The sequence below is a fragment of the Sparus aurata genome, chromosome 15 (assembly GCF_900880675.1).
Source record: "Sparus aurata chromosome 15, fSpaAur1.1, whole genome shotgun sequence".
NCBI lineage: Eukaryota > Metazoa > Chordata > Actinopteri > Spariformes > Sparidae > Sparus > Sparus aurata.
In genome coordinates this window covers 16,282,979-16,303,593 of record NC_044201.1, presented here as the reverse complement: position 1 = coordinate 16,303,593, position 20,615 = coordinate 16,282,979, and the positions used below count along the sequence as shown (strand labels likewise).

Below are 20,615 nucleotides of genomic sequence, written 5' to 3'. Positions count from 1 at the left end.
AGAGATGGAAGAATTCTCCAGTTCTGGTTGGACGTTTAGCTGCCTTGTTGGTTTGAAAAAACGCCCCCACCGTCTCCACCCGCCGATGTGAGAGTCAGCCAATTAGCATATATTGTGAACACGATGCGCCACGTCTGCTAAAATGTGTGACAGCAATATAAGGTTTACTAATTGAGATATGATTATTAATAACACTCAAAATTGTCGACCTTGGATCTGTGGTTCGCAGAAGCTTTAACTGCTAACACGATCTGCCAGTGACTGGACTGCCCTTGGACCAGACACTGCTATTAGCATTTCTCCAGAATATCCATTTGAGATGCACGTATAAAAAGAGCAGAGCAGAAAAAAGATCATTGTTCAAGTCACAAGTAAACTTTGCTGTTGGGAAAACTGTTACTGTCTTTTTCTCTTGCTCTTGTTTGTGGAGAGGGCATGCAGTGGAGAGAGGTCAGGTTTAAATACAGAGTAAGATTCTGGTGGAAGTTAGTAAAGAAGCAAAGACAAGATGGCTAAAACACAAGGAAAACTGAAGGAGTATAGTGAAATACGACAGGAATTAATTTATATATATTATATATTATATTATAAATATTATATATCAATGATCGCCAAAATCACAGAGCTTCTATATAAAAACACAAATCGGAGACACTTGCACGCAAATACACATACACACACACACACACACACACACACACACGGTAAGACAGAATTCACAGACATAGTGGATAGAAAGCTGAGCATGCACACCACCATTCAAAGACAAACAGATCAGATCCTCTCCCCCGGCTGGCCTGCCTGCCTGCCTGCCACAAAGCAGAGAGTGGAGGGAGGAGTGGAGTACGGTGATATGTTGCAGCAGATGGCTTGTCTCCTCCTCTTCATCTTCCTCTTCTCGTTCCTTTCAATCCTCCGCCACCTGTGGAGGAGGACGCGCAAGCTCATAAAAAAAAACAAAAAAACGTCCGCCCTCCCACGGAAAAATTAAGGATGCAGGTCATTTATCATGAGCAGGTCACCTCGGATTAAAGTTTGCCTTGCGAGCGCATTGTTTCTGTTGTGCTCCCCCGAGTCCTGCACATCGCTCTGTAGTTTTTAGACTGGATGATGGCGAAAAGTCACAGCGACACAGACGGGAGTTTGTCTTACTGAGCACATCCTCCCTTAGATCTATTTTTAAAACATCTACTGATTACACGAGTGTTTAATTTCTTTTCTTTTTCTCTCAGGCAAATTAAAACGTTTGGTGATTGCTGAAAATCACTGTGGGAATCCAAACCTTTTTTTTTTTTCCATTTCGCCTTCGGAATCTATTCAGTGGAGAAATGTTTGTATATTTAGTGCATATTCTACGTACAGTGCTCTTTTCAAGAAGACTGATTGTGATCGAACAAAAGAAGATCCGTTGGTGGTGACAGGGTCACGATGAGAACTTTAAAAAAAATCCTTTAAAAGTCTGTTTTCTATTTGATGCAGACGTCGCACTGTGCGCAGCCTTCTCCTCGCTCTCTGTTCTTTTGTTTCAGAGGCGGCCGGAGCCGTGCATCGGCTTCACTCCTCTCCGGCTGAGCTGACGATGTGACAGGCCTTGAGAGGCAAGGATACACAGTGTCCTTATTCTGTCACCTTCCCCCATTGGCTTTGACTGGCCCCAACACATGCATTCAAACCCCTACAGCACAGCCAATAAATCACTGTCTTCTGATACAATACAAGGGAAAGTTTGCTGAAGGAGCCCGGCTCAGACATTATCAGTGTTTGGTCCTGATCTATTTTGGTCCACTCCCTTTTCAGTCGCTGGATGTCTGACATGAAAGGATAGACACGCCAGTGGCTCAAACCGAGATGAAAACTGCGATGTCGTTGCTGCATTAATGGTTTGGATAACAATCAAACCGATCTGGATGCGTGTGTCAGCTCCCTTTTTTTTGCGGGGGGGGGATTTCAGTTGCACACGCTCGCTCTCACCTCCGAGGATCGTGTTCACGCAATTATTCACATTACACACTCGCTCAGTCGTTGCGCGTCATGACCTTTCATCACGTAACTTTGCGAGGAAAGTGACACTTCATATTCTATCTTCAGACCATCTCTGGAGAGGCATTATGGCTGATGCATGTTCCCCCGGGTACATGTGTCCTCCTCAAAGAGCCACCCATTAATCTTTGAGCACTTCCTATCAATGCAAACCGTCCCCTTATCATCAGCTCTCTCAATCAACCCCGTAATATCTGCAGTGATAAATTGACAGAGCCGCAGAATGACCTTATGTCATTTTACATTGCAGCGTATCAAGATCCATTGTGGGACTCAGCTGTCTCTTTGTGGTTGTTTTGCATTGCTTTCAGATTAATAAATGTATCTTCTTTGTTGTTTTGCATCTGTTTGTTGTGGCTGTGTGTTGTAGTCATTTTGTATTTATTTTTCAGCATTTTAAGTTTCTTTGCAGTTGGTTTTCGTCTTTTTCTGGTTTTTTCTTGGCTGTTTTTTGTGGTCATTTCAGATCTATTTGTTGCCATTTACTATGTCTTGGCTATAATTTAGCTTCCTTCAAATCATTTTGTGTCTATTTGAGGTATTAAATTTTTTTTTGTGGTTATTTTTCTTTCTCTTTTTTTGCTCATTTAACATCTCATTGGAGCTGTGATACGTCTCCCTGTGATCATTTTGCCTCTCTTCACTGTCATTTTGCAGCTTCTTGCTGAAATTTGTAATTTCTTCAGAGTCATTTTGCCTCCTCTGTAGTCATTTCTTGCCATTGTGGTTGTTTAGCGTCTCTTTGTCGTCGTCCAGTTGGCTTGCCAACAAGAAACGTTAAAGGGGCTCTGTGATGCTTCAGTGTTGCGCTGGAAGACGGTGGTTAGTTTATGTTAACGTTAGTTACTGTTGCTCTCCGTTAGGAACTGAGAGACAATCAAGAACATGCATGAAGTCACATCCTTTGGCCTGCTGTAGAAAATCCTACCTGAGTCCAGCAGCTTTAAACAACCTAAACAAATCGTCGACAGGCTTGTACAGGCAACTGAAAGACATTTTTCAAGTCACATTACAATCTGATCACATATGGCCAATAAAAAAGTGATTAATTAATTAATTGAAACAGCGGATCCCTACAGGCCACTGTTTAGTGTCTCTTTGTAGTCGTCTGGTTGACTTGCCAACAGATAATGGTAACAATCGGTTTTAACAGAGGCTCCCTGCCGGGCAGAGATCCAGGGGTAGCCTGGTTCAGTCTTCCATCCATCACAGTCCACATGACGTTGTAAAGGTCAGCCATGAGGCTTCAACACTGTGAATGAGTGAGACCTAGCCGGCATATACCATCGAGCTGTCATTATAAAGCCCCTGTGCCATGATGGATCTGACTCAGTTAAAAGAATGGTTGCCAGACTGCGATGATTGAAAGCTTTTGGCGCTGGAATGTCACTGACAGAAAACTGTGAATTGGAAATGATTGCATAGGTAGAAATGAAAACTGATTGGATGGCAAAATTCATTTTTGTCAGCAAATCAAGCACTTTTATGCAAATTCTTGTGAGCAATCTTTCATATATTCACACATCTGTCATCTCGGGCAGACCTCAGACATGGAGCATGCAAAAAAAAGGGAGTGTTTGCCAGACTGCAAAGAGCCAAAGGCCGTGATTTGCATAGAAAATAGCCATGTGTGATTGGCTGAAAGTGATGAATAAACAAATAAGTTAGATCGGAGCCTTTAGAGTTGGACCTCAGCAAAAACAATTTCTCTGAGCGAGATGGAAATTTGGACAGTAATGAGTTAATAAAATGTGTCAGGTCATCTCTCAACTTAATATTTAGTCAGTGTGGAGAAACAGCAAGTCCTGCAGCGTTTGTTAATACAACACAATAAGTATTTATTGGGACTAATAAAGTTATACTTCAACCTACGTATCTTTAAATCCATCCTAAAACTTCCACTTGTGTCGTAAGAGCACGCAGCTCTATTTGTGTGTCTCCTGCAGTTGTCTCAGGCTAAAAAAGACCAGGCCCCTATCTAAATGAATGAGGAGACACACCTGGACATAAAAACTACATGTGTAGAATCTTCACAATAAGGTTCGAGACACTTTCCTCCCACAGGTTATACTTCTACTACACATGCACATGGTTTTATGACACCAGCTTTTATAATGGCTCAGTACAGAGTGTGCCGATGTGATGCTGTCACCCCACCAGAGGGTATTAGTGTGATATCCTCTTCTTCCATGGCCATTAGAAGTCCGCCTGCAGCTAAACCAAATTGGTTTAGACTGTTGTGAATCTCAACTATGTGCTCAGATCAGTGCAACCACACAAATGCCTTATATGTTTCCAAGATGATTGGGTTTTGGGGTGAAGGGGCAGGTTATGTGTCATACAACCAACCGTCTCTGGCTGCTATAAGCAAGACTTTAGAAAAGTCTCTAAACATAACAAAATTACAAGAAAATAAGAAAATACACATTACCAGTGGACCACTTTTGGTCCTGTACAGTATACCTTAAAGTATTTTTTTCTGATACTTACGCAGGTGTATTGTAGCCATATTTGAATTGCCTGAGTTGTATTTGCACTCGTACCGTGAGAGTATTTTTACTTAGTAGTGTTGGTACTTTACGGCTCTTACAGAACTTTTATTATTTTATTTTCATAATACAGACTGAAAAATGACAACTACAAACAAACCTGCATACACAACCCACACTCAAAAACAAAACAAAAAAACCAGCAGACAACCACTAAAAGCCAAACTATAACACACCAGCGCCTCAAAGTCTAAATAAAGCACATGGTGAAGGGTCTTCAGCTAAGAAACGGTAGCATCATGGTGTCTGATAATTGGGCCCCAGGTACTCTGAAATGTTTCCTAAAAAACACAGCTGATGCCTTAGCCTCTCAAGGTGCATCCCTGAGACTGTTCCCTAACCCACCTAAAGAAACAAGGAGCACCAGTAGCCTTCCATTCTTTGAGAATCATCTTCTACGCTGCTAACATACCAAACATTAGAGTCTGCTGTACAGTATGTGGCCAGAGAGGCTTGTAAACAACCACACAAGGTTCAGTTTTTAAATCACACATTTTACAATACCAAATAAATTTATCTGGCCGAAAAGGGACGATCTGAGGAAAATACCAGATAGTGTTGCATCTGTCAAAATTACATTAGGATACATTTCTGCAATTTCTTCTTTATATAATAACGCAATCTATGCATGACTTTGAGCTGAATCAACTGCAACCTGACTATAATTAAACCTGGGTGGATCCTCTCCATCCCCTCCCTCACATCACCTCAGGCAACTCCACACCTAGATTTGAAATAATTAAATGATTCAACAGTCAAAGGGAAAACAACAGGACAGGGTGTTGCCTCATTAAAGCGTGAAAGTGTTGCTCACATAAGCTTTCAAAATGTTTTTTAACTATTCTTAAAGGTGCAATATGTAAGAATTGGCCTCTACTTGAATACTTGCTACAACCAAATGGAGGCAGCATATCGCCCGAGTCGCTGCAAACTACAGCAGTCTGGTATTAGGAGAATGGATGGGCTGGGGCTAGCTGGTTAGTTTGATGACTTTAGTAGATATCACTTCAACACAATACAAAGATGTCTTTGAAATAATGTCAAACTCCTATTTGTTCACATTCTGTTGATCATGTATGTATATTTTTCTTAAATTCTTACATATTGCAGTGCTTATTTATGTACAATAAAATGTATGGACTCTGGGACCTTAAATGAATTTGTGATTACACCCAATCCTGGGACCTGTGCACAGACCTTGCTGGCAACATCAAGAGAAGTCAAAATGTTTATTAAAATGTCATATTGATAATTGTCGGGTACCTTAGCAGGGACATATCCCTACAATCACAAACACAATCTACATGTAGGGTTTGTTGATTCATCTCACACACAGTATGTAAAAGTGATTAGACTACAATATCTGTTGAGTCCAATGCGAGTGCTTTCCAAATTAATTTCCTGTATTAGCATTAGTAATTATCTGAGTTCACGGAGGTTAAGTGTTGCACCACTTCATTATAATCAGCGGAATTGTTCGGCATTCACAGCTCTCTCCTACACTGCAAACAGCGGCTGAGCAAGGACGTGGTCCCACCTAATAATGCATCGCTCCACTGGGAGTGAAATGGAGGAGTTTGGAGCAGAAAGTGTAACTCTTAACTCTTTGCTTTTCAGCTTTACAAACAGTTTAGGACTCTCTCAGCCCAAAACCACAATGTGTGAATTCTTAAATTGAGTAGTACAGCCTTTTAATCCCTTTACACTGGTGAATATTTAATGTGAAAGTAGAAAGAGATCCCATTCTCACTTGAAAAAAACAGAGCCGGACAAATGTAAATTTATTGAGGCCAGCTTGGTTTTTGTTTTTTTGTTTTTTTTCACTCTGGAGACATCTCCTATTTTTTGGTGAAAAGCCATCCCAGCTTTAAAGTGAAAACATTAGATAACCCAGGAGACCATGGCTGCAGTGGCTGGCTCCATCTGGTTAACACTGCAAACTGGGATCCTTTTAAAGTTTGTTTTTTGTGTCGGCGAGGTTGAGGGACTAGCGCAGCGGGAGAGAGAGAGGAAGACGGAGACCAAGAGGGAGAGGGAAAGAGAAGAAAGGGTAGTGGGAGGAGGCCCGGGTCGAGTCCTCGACGTGCAGGACTGTTCTACTTAAAGATCTTTAAATAGGGTGATTCACTAGAATGCCTCGCTCTCATCTGTCTCTGCTCTTGTTGAGGCACCACGGGATGAAGCGGGGGGCTGAGCATCATGGGAAAGTGGGTTGGGATGTGGACAGCCGGGCAGGTCGTGTCATCGCCCAAATTGCCCACGGGGATCAATAAAGCTTCTTCGTTAGTGGACCGCTGTCCATTTGAAAAATATGGACACAACTCAAGATGAGTCGCCCTCATACATAAAACATAAGCCAGAGTCGGACCAGTGAGATAATGGATGCCGAGATCCACCCATGTGGTTAGTGGACTCATTTACCTTCCGTCTGATTTCTTCCTGATTTCCCGGTGCAGCTGATTGCCTCTAATTTGAGCCGAGCATCTGGGGAAGGGGACTCATTGTGAGACAAGAGCGGAGACTATGGGTCTTCGGGTAGCGTCGTGCCAGCTAAATGATCTCCAGTGGACGTAGGCTTAAATGGGGGCTAAATGGCGATGCAGAACGCTCCTCTATCTGAGGCTCATTACCCGCCTCTCAATTCCCCCAGAGACCTGGCTCAGCTTCACGCCAAGCACTCTCCTGCCAGGAGGAGGGTGATTACATCATTTTGCTCAACAAAAGCCCCCTTCCCCTCTCGCCTCTCTCACCGCTTCCTGTCTTCTCCCTCGCCCTCTCTCTCTCTCTGGTCATCCGCTTCCCCCTGTTTCTTTCACGCTCCCTCTCTCCTGCGCCGCGCCGGCACCCCAGGCTATTTGAGCTCTGACTGATTCGTCTTTGTGTCCTGCCTGTGATTGCAACACTTAGAGACGGGCGAGCCATGAATGGTATAGGAGAGTGTTTACTCACTTAGAGACAATAAGCAAAATTATGAATCACAGAGCAGCGTGTAATGCAGACAACAGCAGTAATGGCAACAACAACACAAAACTGTACGGAAAATCAAAAGCTGTTTGAAAGTGAATCACGGGAGACCTGCAGAACGGCAAGCAGATGGGATAAACACTGATGCACGCACAGGATATCATGCAGCCAGCGAGGAGCGGAGGCCTACGCATTTCTCTGCCAAGGCTCGATGTACTCCAGACCCAGATGGGCAAAGATGTCCCTTTCGGTCGTAGCTGCCAGGAACTCTTTCTAGAGAGAGGACAAACAAACAAAAAGTCAGTGACTTGTGCAGGAATTTGTCTCGGTGACACGAGTCCAAATCCATAAATTCTCAATTTTAAGCTTGAAAATGCCTAGAACGCCTAGAACGCCGCTCACGTTCGCGCTCCTATCTCTCCCGCAAGCTGTCAATATCAATTTAGGATTTTTTTGTTTGTGCCAAGGTTCAAACACGGCGTGCCTGCGCCGATTTACATTTGACCGTCCACCACCCATAAACACCCTAACCTTGCTCTAAGTGATTGCACTCCTCAGCAGATGAGTATTTTCCCTGACAAATCACGACAGGGCTATTAACTGCTGGCCGTCTACCAACGCCATGCGCTCGGGCTATGTCTCCATAGGAGTGGTGACGAGGCCTGACTCACCTTGGGAGAGAGACAGCCTGGGGAGAGATAAAGAGAGAGAGAGAGAGAGAGAGAGAGAGGGCTGTGATTCTGACACATCCTGCCTTCAAGTGCTAAACTGGACCTGACATGTTGCGAAGAGATGGCACCAAGAGCACGTCGGCTCCCGCTGCCAGGAGAAGGCGGAGATAACTGAGAACAACTAGTAGGCAGCCAGGAGAGGGGAAAACACTACAAGGCACGTCTCGCAGCATACCGGCTTGTTACTTATAATGCAAATGACAGGTTAGCCGAGCGGCGGGGAGGTCGGGGTTCACACGGCATTAAGCTCAGTTCATATCACGCCTCTTTAATTCTCGGTTAAAGTTATAAATAAGTTGGGTGTTGTTTGTTGGTTTGGCCATCATACTATACATCATCGCTGCTGAGGTCTGGGAACAGGGCGGCAGTCAGGTCAGGTCAGACAGGGCGAGAAATGAAGGCAAGAAGCAAACAGTTTATCCAGATTATCTTAAAGGGTAGTATAGAGCCTTTTGTGGCTCCAGGGGAAGATGCATGTAATCTGATAAATTGCCTGCAATGATGTCGCTCAGTGGCTGAGTTGCATGGTAGGCAATGTAGGCGCTTGGATTTGAAAAGGAAGAAGTTTGCGTGGAAAAAAAAAGGTGATCTCACTGGTTCTGCTGTATTGATTTTAATGATTCATTTTTCAATAATGAGTCCAACAGTCTTGTAGGAGTGCAATACCAGACCGGTGGACTGCTTTTTGTGACATCATTCTGGCTCCTGGCCATATAAATGGCTTACTTGGCACAAATGTTGATGATGCTTTTTTGGATTAACTCTCAAGGTAATAAAGGCTAATCAAGGTGGTTCTTCTGTGTAAGTGGAATCAAATCTGCCACTTATATATTCATGAGAGGAAACCCAATGTTTGTTAAGACTGGGTAATTCTTAACTTCAGCTTCTCCCATGTGAATCCCAGCCTCAGCAGGAGGGCATGGAGACAGTGGAGCCTCATGAGGTAACAGGATGGGATACTTTAGTGTGGGATCAGTGTCATCTTCCAGAGGAGGAAATCCTATGTTTCACAAATCCAAGTACTTCTTTTCATTGTCGACTCCCGTGTGAAGCCAGGCCTCAGCAGGGGGAGGGCTTGGAGGCAGTGGTAGCTCACAAGCCAATATGCTGAGAGATAGGCACATGAGACAGGCCACTTCCTCATCTGGAACCTTCTGGAATCTGGATGTCTTTCAAATCTGGGTACTTCTTTTTGTCTTCTCCAGTGTGAAGCTAGGCCTCAGCAGGAGGAGGGCTTGGAGGCAGTGGAACCTCATGATCCAACAGGATGCGACACTTTGGACCGGCGTTGTCTTCCAGAGCAGGAAACCCTCAGTTTTTTAGATCAAGGTACTTTATGTGATTGTTGTCTCCGATGTGAAGCCGAGCCTCAGCATTATTCACTGCCAGCACCCCCCAAGCCCCCTTACAGTGAAGTGGCAGATGTCCACAGAGTGGAATGACAGAGTAACTCAAGATGTAATATTGTGACGTACTGAACTTGATACAGTGATTTTGCCGAAATTGACAGACTACAAGACAGTCATCTACGATACATCTTAGACTGTGTAACTGAAAAATAACGTAAGTAGCCCAAAAAAGGCTAAAAGAAGGAATTATGTATATACACTGCTTTGTGGCGTCTGTTGCACTGAATTTGACAGATGAAGTAAAACAATGTACAAAAAAGTGCATAAAAGAATACATTCAAATTGCTATACGTATACCTACACACCACCTTATTTAGGTTTTTATTTCAAATTCATGAAATCATCAATCCTTTTCACGTGAATGACAGGAATAAATGGAAACATAGCATCGGCTCATAACAACGAGCTGTGTCCTGCTGCCCAGTGCTGTCTCACATTTAGCCAGTTAGGACATTACAATCTCAAACAATGCAAACCCACTGATTTTGTTCGTATAGACCATCATCATGAAAGTACTACAATCTACTTACGATTCTTAAGAAAACACGATGAAGTTGTAAGGAGGGATTTATAAGTGCTTTTATGGACGTTTAGTGGGATGGATAACAGAGACAGCAAAATATCTGGAAGGACCAAGTGTCAGATTTGTTTTTATTTCGATGTGACTGGTTATGACTGCAAAGAAAAGGGTGGCAGTGTTGATGCAAATTGCAGGTTAGGAGGGTAACATTTTCATTTCCACCTGATGGAAAAAAAATAAGACCACAGTAATAATAACACATTGTATCCTTCAGGGAAAATCTGTCGACTCTGAGATCAGATGAATACCTGAGGTGAGTTCTGTTTAAGTTCTCAATTTCTCTTGCACACAAAAACATTTAATCAGTGGTGTCCTGAGAAATATGATCTTTCTCTTGCAAAGAACGGTGTGTTGTTAGTGAAACAGTATTCTCTTTGAGTGAGACTATCCAAGGGCCCATTAAGTGGTCCACCACTGCCTGTATTTTTCACTGTTCTCATAACCCTGAGCCCATTTATTGCTCTAACCACTCAAAACACAGCAAATGCACACACGCACACACCGCGCTGCAATTTATGATGCTGCAAGCTGTGCAGTATTAGACATACAGGTGATAGAAAGTGGAGGAGGAATGAAAGAAAACAAAAGAAAAGAGCCTGCTGGACAAGGCTGATGCGATTTGGAGTAAATCCACATTGCTATCAGCACATGGCAGGGCTTATTGTTTGCAGGAAACAGAGGACAACTCAGGAGATCCAACTAAAGGAGAAAACACAGGGTTCAGATGAGATTCTCAACATTACCAATTTAGCCATTGTCCCAGATCAGGACTAAAGCCCTCTGTCCGCTGGACTGTCCACTTTCCTCAACTCCGACAATGCTCACATTCCCTCAGGGAGACGCTGCTTTATTTACTTTGCACAACACAGTGTGGGCTCTCTGAGAGATAAATCCACAAACCTTATGTACCTCTGAGTTCTCCCCTTCAGGCATACACAGGGAAACTCTATTTGAAATGGCAAAAGCAGCATTTATTCCAGGGCTCTTTTGGTATATCAAAAGCAGCTTAAAGTTAAAGAACAGAGCGGCGGTTAATTAGAGGGAGAGGTTATCTGTCTGAGACACGCAGGTTCTCTGTGACTGGCAAGCCATCAGCGCCACAAGCCAGAATGGAAGCAGTGTGTGTTACAGCGAGCCAGTGTCCTTGACTTAATAAGCTGCTAATCAGCTACATGTTTCTCTGTCCGCTGCGTAATGACATCCCTCGTGGACGTGAACACATATCAGTGCCTGCAAAACATCTGCCCCTTCTCTGCTGCCCGTCATCCTCTCTCTGCCACCCGGCCCACTGCTTGATGGATGGAGCTGATGGACATGGCTGCCTGCCCGGCTCTGGCCCCACTCAACTGACACATCAGAGAGAGGGAGGGAGACAGAGAGACAAAGAGACAGAGGGAAGGCCTGGATGGCTGCTTAACACCACCGTGCCAGCCAGCAGACAGTATGAAGGACAGAAACATGGAGGGAGCCCAACATCAGCCCGAATGAGTTTAACAGCCACTTAAAGGCACATTATGCAACTTTCAGAAATTCTGCACCATTTGGCAGCCACAGTTTTTGCGCTAGGAGACTTAACTTTGGCATGGAGCTCGAGTGTGTATGTCAGGTGTGTGTGTGTGGAGGTGTGTGTTTGTGTTCATACTGATAGAATTCCAGGAATGAGTCCCAAAACCTGGAAATAAGTTTGCATTTTTGTACTTCCTGTTCCCTCATCCCAAAGTAAATGGGAATTTTGAATTGTGTGGCAGTGAATTACAATTACTGTTTTAAAAAGCCACTTGTTAAAGGTTGATAACAAGTGGCTAAAAGAGAGGTTGTCAGTGACATTAAATGTCATCACGCCGACATGGAGACTCACCTACTCGCTAGTCCATCTTTACAGGCTGACTTTTGTTGCAAACTATTCTAACTCCAACTTTGCAGCTTGTAAGTTGATCAATTTATAGTAAAATGTTCATACTATAGCATAGTACGATCAATCAATCAATTCACGATTTGTCTGTAGGTTTATAATAATGTGATGCGTAAAAATGGAATGTGACATTTTTGCTGCAACCAGCAGCTCTGTATCTCATTCTGTTGATCCATCAATTCACTGGATCACAAAGCTGTGAACCATCTATAACCATCTATGAGACTGAAATTTACCATGGAGGTCAAGTCTTTCATAGGCTTTTTATGTGTGAATAAAGTCGGACCAGTCGGACCAGTAAGATAATGGATGCTGAGATCCACCCATGTGGTTAGTGGACTCATTTACCTTCCGTCTGATTTCTTCATGATTTCCCGGTGCAGCTGATTGCCTCTAATTTGAGCCGAGCATCTGGGGAAGGGGACTCATTGTTAGACAGGAGCGGAGACTATGGGTCTTTTGGTAGGGTCGTGCCAGCTAAATGATCTCCAGTGGACGCAGGCTTAAATGGGGGCTAAATGGCGATGCAGAACACTCCTCTATCTGAGGAGTTTATAATAATGTGATGCATAAAAATGAAATGTGACATTTTAGCTGCAACCAGCAGCTCTGTACTCATTCTGTTGATCTGTCAATTTTATCTGTGAATGCATTAATACATAGCTGCACATGTGTATGGGGTTTTAGCTCTTGACATGAAGTCTTGTAAATTTAAATGAGGTGACTAAAAGTCCTGATGTGTGCTCACTAATCTCATCAAATTAACTTCCTGAAGCAACACAGTGGGCACATTACCATGTTTATAGGTTAACACCCTCCTCAAAGTGTCCTCTTCTTTAGCATGAGTATAAATTGTTGAAAAGACTTGGGAATACATGTGTTTCCTCATTACATTTAAAAACTGCTCTAACTGTGATGAAGGCTCACATTAACTTCAATCAACAGTCGCCCACTTCATTTCTGAGTAGTTCTTTTTATTTGCTTAAAGTTTGGCATGGTGAACATCTCGAAACGCTATGATACCCATGAGCCTCAGCTGCTGTTGTTTGGAATCGTAGCTTAAAAAAATATAAGTTTGCATTTTTGTACTTCCTGTTCCCTCATCCCAAAGTAAATGGGAATTTTGAATTGTGTGGCAGTGAATTACAATTACTGTTTTAAAAAGCCACTTGTTAAAGGTTGATAACAAGTGGCTAAAAGAGAGGTTGTCAGTGACATTAAATGTCATCACGCCGACATGGAGACTCACCTACTCGCTTGTCCATCTTTACAGGCTGACTTTTGTTGCAAACTATTCTAACTCCAACTTTGCAGCTTGTAAGTTGATCAATTTATAGTAAAATGTTCATACTATAGCATAGTACGAGTATGAGTATAAATTGTTGAAAAGACTTGGGAATACATGTGTTTCCTCATTACATTTAAAAACTGCTCTAACTGTGATGAAGGCTCACATTAACTTCAATCAACAGTCGCCCACTTCATTTCTGAGTAGTTCTTTTTATTTGCTTAAAGTTTGGCATGGTGAACATCTCGAAACGCTATGATACCCATGAGCCTCAGCTGCTGTTGTTTGGAATCGTAGCTTAAAAAAATATTAACACATAATATGTGCAATCGGGAACGATACACTGTGCCAAAGCAGCTGAAATCATCCTCAATCCAAAAGTAAACTGATTTAATCTGCTGAATGTTTCCCTTGCAAACAACAGGATGTTGAGTTAAGTGACTTGATGATTGGGACCAACATTCAAAAATCAGCAAACCAGATATATTCTACAGTCCTACACTTTCTCACTAAACAACCAGGAGAGTTTCGCTCTCCGAAAAAGTAGTCAAGTTAAGTTTATCAGCAATGGGCACCTGTGTTTTAAAGTTAAACCAGTTCAAGCATGATAGAGAATGAAAGGAGAGAGGGTGTGGCGTTAGCGAGAACAAAGCAGTGAATCAGAGGAATAAAACATTATTTTCTGATCGTTTCATGGCAGTTCCCTTATAAAGCACAAATTAGCAAACCCAAACTTCTATACAACCCTCTAGGTTTTGTGTGAATGCACTTAATTCTGTTCACTGCTCTGCCTCTCTGCTCTTGTGTGTATGTAGCTCAGCCCTGCCCTCAGTCACAGTCACAGACCTGCAGCTCTTTAAACATCCATAACAGAATGAGAGCAGAGGATATAGATGGAGACAGTGATTTAACCTGATTGCTCTGTTTTCCTGAGCTCAAACCATGTGCGCTGCTACTGGGCTACACACTACTGTCTGACACCCAGAATAAAACTCAAGAAATAAGAAAATAATAGGCAGAGTACTCTGATACCACACGCTTCTAGTGGGTACATTAGTTTTGTATGAGACTATACATTTTCTATTAGGAAAATCCTGCATAGCATAGCTGCAAATGTTAGTGTGTGTACAATTAAGCATCGTCTCATACAAACACTGCAAATGTAAAAAGTATTAGACCGAGAGAGACATCTTTAGAAACACGAGGACACAACAGAAACCAAATGGCTGCCAAACGATCCAGGCGAAAGGTCGTGTGGTGAAGTATGCAAAACACAACCTGAAATCCATGCAAATCCACTTACACAAAGTCACTGGTAGGAAAATGTATCTGTGCAAAAGCCTCAGTAAGAGTGGTGTCATCTCACTTACAGAGCTGACTGCCTGCATGGCCAGAGGAGCGATGGCCGCGTGTCGAGTACTCAAATACTGAGGTCAGACTGAATAGCAGATGCACGTAGAGCCTTCAGCAGCATCGCTTTCACTGTTGTATTTTAACAGGTGAGAGGAACATATTCATAGTTAAGTATTTTATGTCTGAGTACACTTCCATCAGAGCAGGTACACTCAAAGGCAGAAAAGAAAGGTGAGGTTTTCACCACATGAATTCAGGTTATCAGATCAGCTAATGCTCCCAGTCTCCTGCTTTTATTTGGACTTCCCTCTTCTCACTGACATTTAGAAATAGATTACTTTATTGCCAAGAGATCAAGTAAAAAAAATCCTTTGATTGCCTTTAAGTTAATTTGTCTTTATTGCAGGGAGAAGGAAAGGGCTGACAGGGGCAGAAAAAAAGTGGGAAGTCGATTATGCCCCTGTGTCTTCCTCCTGCAACGATCCGCTGCACACCCACACTTCCCCTGCGCTCCGGTCTGCAGGAGCTCAGTTCACAGGACAGCCAGAGCAACCAGAGAGGGCACAGACACCTCACTAATCACACCAGCAATTAGTGCAAGCATCATAAAGCACAGCTGCCTATAAAACAGCTATTGAGTTTAGTGTTATCGTCATTACCTGTCCTGCCCCAGCCTGCTAATCAGCCCATGCACTGGGCAGAGAGGCAGACGGGTGGCAAATAATGAATTCCTAATCAGAAACAATGGGATCCTCGGTCAGCGTCCCCGGTGTTATGGCTCTTTGCTCCCGTGGAGGAGTAAACATTTTCAAATCAAAGTTATTTTGTTGATTAGGCTGCCCAAAGGTAATGAACAGATACAGCAGAGAGTCTGAGAGAAGAGTAATAAAAGCTCTGCTATTCTAGTGTCCTTATGATGTGACCAAAGTACAACTTTCACACCCTTTGAATGAAGAAAATACATTTGCATATCATTAAAAGAGGAGTTGGATTGAGCCAATGACAAAAACATTTCTTCACAATGTTAAGCTGTGTGTGAGTTCTGAATTCTTCTTGTTGTCCCGTTACTTGATTGAGAGAAAGAGGCTGAGGCTAAGTGGCCACTTATAGTGTTATTAGTTTAATAATTTATAAATCTTTTCACCGAAAGTAAGTGGAACCTACGCAGTGGAAATATCACTGAACAAATCTTGACTGCGAATACAGATTTACTGAAGAAATTAATCACGGTCTCTCTGCACATCCGCAACCTCAACGACAAATATGTTATTAACTGAAGTAATGTAGCTGGATGACACTGACATTTTCAACAAGAACAGCGAAACCAACAAACCCGAACAAGATTTCTCAATAGGGTGTAAAGAGCATGTCAACCCACAGTAACTCCACCAGAATTAGTGTTTCTCTAACTTCCACAATTCAGACAGATAAAATACCATGGTATTAATCTGAAGGTCCTGGGTGTTCTCATTATGTTTTCATTAGTCTAGGATCATCTGAAACTAAGATTTCTTGTGTCTGACGTTACTTTAGGCTCACGCGCACTGAAAGCAATAACTGACAGGCCCCTATGGAAGAGCATCATTTCATGTTCCTGTGGCACATTAAAGGCACCAGGTTTAAAATGCCAACACCACAGATTTAGCAGTATTTTGGGATTAAGTGATCTCAGTTGTGCCCATCTGTTCGTGCGTGTTCATACACTGTCACATGCAGCGTGTCAACCCCGAAATGAAAGCTCTGAATAATCATTACATTTACCTTAGTATTGATAATATGGCCCCTGGGTCCTGATTATTGGTTCAGGGAAATATCAAGCATTTTCCATTTATCGGTATCAGTGATTTTTCCGTCAGATAGCCGAAAATAAACTAATTCAAAAATGTGCTACTTTGGCTCTGATGCAGCACCAACAACGTCACGTCAACACTACTATCTGATTTGGAGCACGTCACAATGAATAGCCTATTAACAGGAACCATATGAATCTGTAAAGTAACTAGTAGCTAAATGTATCCAATAATTGTGGTGGAGTGGAAGTATTAAGTAGCAGAAAATCGAGATACTCAAGTAAAGTACCTGAAAATTGTACTTAACAGTAATTCAGTAAATTGTATCACTGGTTGTGACACGGAGAGTTTAATTTTAACTCCCCTAGTAGTAATCTAGCTACTATATGTACAACTGATGCGCTGTGATGCAAGTTTTTGTCCCACTGTAATTATCCGCTCTGACCTCATATGATTGTCCCATTACATTGCCTTCAATCACATATGTTGAAGACCACATAACGTTCTTCTCTGAGCACCATCGTCAAGTGTTTATGGCGGCGTCTTCTTTCGGATCGCTCTCCCTTTTTCTACGCGGCCACTCCCAGCACTTCTAGTCGAAGATCAGTGAAGTATTTGGAAAGACTCCGGGCTCGTCGTCATTACTCTTTCTCAGGCAACCAAATTAGATCAGGTGGGACTTGTCATCCGTCACCCTGGTAACCAAGAATAAAGACAGCACAGACTGTCTGTACGCTGAATGTTGCTGGTGAGTGCTTTTATCACCCGATGCGTTGTAAGCTCGTTATTATCTGTGTGCTCAGCCCTCTGTTACTCTGTGTCACTGAGTGACAACACCGGAGACAAATTATCAGATCGTACGCGGCTCATAAACACTTCTGGCAACTTCTTCCACATATGCAGTAATACTCCCCAAAGTGCCACACAGTCACCCAGCACCACGCAGCACACTGCTCGCACTTTTCCACCAGAAAGAAACATCGTGTGCACGTGGGCTGCTAAAAAGTGTTTTTCATTTGAGCCTCTATGTCCCCACCACCTTTGAACAAGAAGTGTCGCCCTTCAGTGCCCTCACCCTTCCTCATTTGCATTTACTAGCCGGGCTTCTTCCCGAGGTTCATCACTGAATTTTTCGGAGGAATCTTGTGAACTTGTGAAGTGTGAGAACCGCTGTCTGCCGCAGCCGTGTGAAGTTCTCTCTAATCTGTGGAGCCTGTAATTGTAGCCCGAGTCTTCCTCGTACGGACCCAAACAGAACACTCTTCTAATGATAACAATAAATTAACTTTCTCTGCTCCACTGAAGCCCATAAATAATTAATTGGTTTGTTGAAGAGGGGCTGGTTTTGCATGACCAATTTGCTTCCTGCTCCAGACAGTGTGATCAGATGCTGCTGCCTCAGCACTCCTTTCATTCTGCTCAATTAAAACAGCACATTGGCAAAATATGAGCTTTGGTTGGTTGTTTTAACAACACGCTTTCATTCTGACATAAGCCAGGATCCTCTGAGTCATTGGATCGGTCACATCACCAGAGAAGCCGCAAATCCTGGGACTAAATGAATATGCTTTACCTGGAGATAAGAAACGCTGTAAGCAAGTTGCCATTAGTTGTATGTGTTGCTTTCATGCTGATATTACTATGCTGGCAGCTCACTTTTAAACTTGCAGAACAAAACTGTGTCTTACTTTTTAGCAATTTATGAGGGCTGGACCAAATTATTTGATGCCTCTTCACTCTGATCACTCTGTCTATAGCTGATGATCTTGTGTGGCCTGATCTCTTTTAGGTAACCACAGTGGAGAGGACATCTTTTGGTCAGCACACAAAGGGCTATCATGACCTAATGCTTTTGCCCACCTTAGACCGACGTCTCCAGCTGTAATCTCTTGCCAGCTGGGGCAGATGAAGCACTTTTTCTGATAATATTTCTACATTTACAATTTCAAATTTGTGCTCAAGGTTATAATGCAATAAATCATGGATTTCAAGTCTGCTGATTTATAATTAGAAGCTAGCAAGCAATTCTTTCAAACACAAAACTTTCACATCCAGCGATTGGAGGTTGAAAAAAAAAACCCAAAGCTGTCAAAACCAAATTTCAAACAGGTGTTTTGAGACTGAAAAACTGAGTGAATTTCATCTGTCAGAGGGAGCGATCACTGACTGCGAATGCAAACAAGTTTTTCTGATGGTGAGAGCACCACTCAAAAATCAGCCAGCAGATTTCGTCAATGACAGCACTCAGGGTTCTATGTTTGTGACACAGCACTGGTGGGCTTTGTGCCCGCATTTTGGCTGGACGCACGGTGCTTTATTTCTCGATGGCAGTCATTTAGTATTTCGGTAACTCACTGTGATGTCCCGGTGTCCCATCGGGGAGCCAAAGGTGATAATCGAGCAGCGCTAGGTCATTTTGATGTCAGAGCCCTGAAATGTGTGCTTGGAGAGGGACTCGGTCAGAGGTCTGTGGCACGGGAAGCTGCTATTTTCTGGTATTTTCATGGCAGCCAAACAGTGCACATATGAAGAGATCCGAAAGCTGCCAACACATGTCATGTTGCACAGAATAAAAAAGGGCTGCCAAACTAATTCTTCTTCTGTACACTGGACAGTTTCCTACTTTGAAAAATGGTGCACTCGGGATCTGGGAACATGTCGCCAACATCTCCTGCCCACGCCAGTTTAATTTAAGGTTCTGTAAATTTACCTCAGAGTCCCATTGGGGGAGGCTTTTGCAGCAGAATCTTTTGGCATTTTTTTCCTCTCTGAACTGTTCTCTCCATCACTAAGTTGTCAGAGCACGTCTTCTCAGAGCAGACCGCTCTTAAAAGGAAAGAATAGAAGTGATCTTATTTGTGGTGACTCATGTCAGAGCCTCCACTGGCTGATTAATGCTTTTCTCCCAGTCGCACCCTGTTTCCAATGGTGTAACTGTGGCCACAAGGTGACAAAAAATCACTTGCCACTTCCTGTGCGCCTGTACCATTACCGAAATAGAAATGCAGCTTCTTATCGCAGCTCTGCCCTCTCATATTTTGTCCAAACAAACCGCAGCTGTTGGTTCTGCAAACAGAGAATGCATCACCTCAGTGCAGGAGGGCTCTGATCAACAAACACTGTTCAGAATAGCTCATGTACAAACTTGAACATGAACTGGGGACCGGCTGAATCATCAGCGTATGACAGCAACTGACAAGAGGGCTGCTAGACAGATATAATCAAATTAAACATTTGCTTATTTTTCAGAAATATCGACTTCATCCTGGTCCAGCCCGTCATGTGCTCTTGGTTCTTCATCGGCATTGAATAAGTCAATTAGTATACGAGCGCAGGCTGTATACCTCACATCAACACATCTAAACAAAACATGATTACTATTACATGATCATGTATTATTCAGTGCATATGAATCTTTTCCTTCAGTCAAGGTCAAAGATAATTACTCACTGACTGTGTACAAACCTGATTCCAAAAAAGTTAGGCTGCAAAACATAAATAAAACACAATGGGATAGTTTGCGTTTCCTTTTAAACATATACTCTATTGAAAACGGTACAAAGCCAATATATTTAATGTATTATTCCATCAACTTTAAATAGTTGTTAGGACAGGGGAATAGAAAAGTTCTGCCAAATTTGGTGAATGCCCCAAAAACACTTGTTTAGAACAGGTGAACAGGTTCAGCGGTCACAGGTGACAGTATCATGATTGAGTCATCCTCAAAAGACTCAATCATTCACAAGCATGTTCCTGGAACACCATAATCAGTGTTGCTCAGGGACCATCATTGACTGCAACTGACGTTTGTGTGATGGGAAAAAAGAACATGAAATACACACAGAGGAGAAGTTATCCTTTGTTTGTTTTAAATGTTGTGACATTCTTAGGTTTGCGCAAAGTTTGAAACCCAAATGCACACACAAAGGCAGACAGGCAGGTTGAAAAACAAAATGAAGCTGAAAACTGAAAGGACCATAACACAGACAATACAAAGGC

At 42.8% G+C, this 20,615-nt stretch overlaps 1 protein-coding gene across 1 annotated transcript in view; it reads right to left on the bottom strand.

Moving 5' to 3' along the window:
* The window catches only part of dntt (deoxynucleotidyltransferase, terminal), a 130,105-nt gene that overhangs the window by 29,840 nt on the left and 79,650 nt on the right, over positions 1-20,615 (bottom strand). Inside the window, exon 11 of the mRNA XM_030442215.1 lies at positions 7,744-7,826. Within this exon, the coding sequence (XP_030298075.1) occupies positions 7,744-7,826 (83 nt within the window). The remainder of the gene's footprint in view (positions 1-7,743; positions 7,827-20,615) is intronic.